This window comes from Mytilus trossulus, chromosome 4, assembly GCF_036588685.1.
Source record: "Mytilus trossulus isolate FHL-02 chromosome 4, PNRI_Mtr1.1.1.hap1, whole genome shotgun sequence".
NCBI lineage: Eukaryota > Metazoa > Mollusca > Bivalvia > Mytilida > Mytilidae > Mytilus > Mytilus trossulus.
This window is the reverse complement of record NC_086376.1, coordinates 65,616,950-65,619,667: the sequence shown is the minus strand read 5'-3', so window position 1 is coordinate 65,619,667 and position 2,718 is coordinate 65,616,950. Positions and strand designations below refer to the sequence as shown.

Genomic DNA, 2,718 nt, shown 5'->3' with positions numbered 1-2,718 from the left:
TATACTAAATTTAGTCTTGGTATCTATGATGAATTTATTCATTACTATTTTCAACAAGGATAAAGCTATGAACTGGTCAACACCTGTGCACTCCTACTAGATTACAAAGTTTGATTAACCTCACATAAAAGTGTGAATTAAAGCCGGAAGTATTAAGTCCAGGGTCATGTCAAAGGTCAACGAGTTGTGAAACATGGTCGATACGTGATACTTGTACTATATATAGAAAATGTGAATCCAACATGTGAAATGATAATTTACTGGCACTGTAGGTCAGTGTATTTTCTATCTAGACGAGAACACGGTGCCAACATGGATGTTGTACTAGTAAAAGTTTTGATTCTTTTTGGACTCTTTGTGGCTACGTTTCTTTTTGGATTTATTCCTGTGAAATGTATCTATCATTATAGGAAAAACTTAGAAACATCAAGAGTGTATCGGCGTGTATTAAGTACTCTCAACTGTTTTGCTGCAGGTGTATTCATGGCTACATGTCTGTTGGATCTACTTCCTGAAACAATAGAGGCTTTAGAACCACATATCAAGGAATCTGCGAAATTCGAGCATTACCCTGTGGCTCAGTTTATAATGGTTATGGGGCTAATGCTAATGTTAGCCGTGGAACAATGTGTAATGATTTACCAGGAAAAACGAGAAATAATTAGCCATGACTCAAATGATACGATGAGAATGAAAGCAATCAAAACCGAAAGAACCGTTTTATCAAGCAAAGATGATTTTCGCATATCATATATTTCTTCATCGGGTGTTGAAATAGACGACCATGCAGTAGAGAAGAAATCAAAAGACTTAGAGAGCTGTGTTACTCTGTCGGTGAAGAACTCTGAAACAAACAGTTCCACTTTGAGATCTATCTTGCTGTTGGTAGCTTTATCTTTGCATTCTATTTTCGAAGGAATAGCTGGCGGACTAGAGAAACAAACCACTGATGTTGTTGAAATTTTTATTGGCATCAGTATTCACAAAGTGATTGTTGCCTTCAGTTTAGGTATGGCATTAAGCCAAAGCGAACTTACGTTTTGGGCACAGATACGATCTATTGTTACTTTTGCCTTAGCTACGCCGATCGGGATGGTTATTGGTTTGTTAATTATTGAATTTGGCCAAGGAACGACATCTTCTTTAGCAGTGGGGATCTTGCAAGGAATAGCTTGTGGAACATTCTTGTATGTCACATTCTTTGAAATACTTCAACATGAATTAACCAAGCCAGACATTCGGTTAATTAAAACATTATTTTTATTTCTTGGATTTATATGTATGTCAGGTTTATTTTTGATACATGACCACGATGAAAACTAATTGTTAGACTTTTTACATATGCAACTTTTAACTGATATTTGATTATTTAACTGATCTAGTTTTAAACGTTTGACATTTAAAATGTAAATAATCTTTGAAATTGTTATCTTAACTGATAAAAAGAACAAATATCCGGAGTTGAAAATTTAAATAGATATCCAATTTTTTCTTTTAATATTTTGTATAAGTTTGTGTCATTATGCATTGCTATTGTGGTACATCTACTTATACGTGTGCATCAATTACTATTGACTTGATAAACGGTATACTACTGTTGCCTTTATTGATAAAACAAATACTGTCAAGTTTTGAAGAGTTGATATGATAAATCCATTGTAATAAGATTTAGTCATTGTCATAAGATTTAATCATTGCCATAAGGAGAAAAACCATCGTCATAAGATTTAACAATTGTCATAAGAATACAATCATTGTCATAAGAATACAATCATTGTCATAAGAGAACATTCATTGCCATAAAAGAACATTCATTGTCATAAAAGAACATTCATTGTCATAAGAGAACATTCATTGTCATAATGAAAACACCCATCGTCATAAGAGTTAACAATTATCATAAGAATAAAATCATTGTCATTACAAAAATCCTTGTCATAAGAGAACATGCATTGTCATTAGAAAAACATCATTGTGTGTATAATATGTATTGATGTTTTGTCATTGTAGGATATCACACCAATGTTGTTGTTTTTGTGTGTTGCATATGTGATTATATAAATTGATGAACGTTCAAGGTCCAAGTATATAATGATGTAACAATTGATTTTTGCAATAAAATGAAACTTTTGTCCTAAAAGTGTTATCTTACGAAAGTTTGATATGAAGATGTGGTGTTATTGCCAATGAGACAACTCTTCACATGAGACCAAATGCCATAGAAATTAACAGATATAAGTCACCGTACGGCCTTCAACAATGAACAAAACCCAAATGTTCTGTTTATAAAATTGAGAATGGAAATGGGGAATGTGTCAAAGAGACAACAACCCGACCAAAATAAAAAAAACACACAACAGCAGAAGGTCACCAACAGGTCTTCAATGTAGCGAGAAATTCCCGCACCCGGAGGCGTCCTTCAGCTGGCCCCTAAACAAATATATACTAGTTCAGTGATAATGAACGCCATACTAATTTCCAAATTGTACACAAGAAACTAAAATTTAAATAATACAAGACTAACAAAGGCCAGAGGCTCCTGACTTGGGACAGCTAGGCGCAAAAATGCGGCGGGGTTAAACATGTTTGTGAGATCTCAACCCTCCCCCTATACCTCTAACCAGTGTAGAAAAGTAAAAGCATAACAATACGCACATTAAAATTCAGTTCAAGAGAAGTCCGAGTCTGATGTCAGAAGATGTAACCAAAGAAAATAAA

At 34.0% G+C, this 2,718-nt stretch overlaps 1 protein-coding gene across 1 annotated transcript; it reads left to right on the top strand.

Annotated features, from left to right (window-relative positions):
* The first annotated feature begins 312 nt into the window (after nt 1–312).
* Nucleotides 313–1,323, top strand: LOC134716747 (zinc transporter ZIP1-like). The gene has a single exon (XM_063579752.1). It carries the CDS (start codon nt 313–315, stop codon nt 1,321–1,323), a length of 1,011 nt encoding a protein of 336 aa, XP_063435822.1.
* The last annotated feature ends 1,395 nt before the right edge of the window (nt 1,324–2,718 follow it).

Bases quoted from the DNA above. Each gene is read 5' to 3' on its own strand.
- LOC134716747 (XM_063579752.1), top strand. From the start codon at position 313: ATGGATGTTGTACTAGTAAAAGTTTTGATTCTTTTTGGACTCTTTGTG.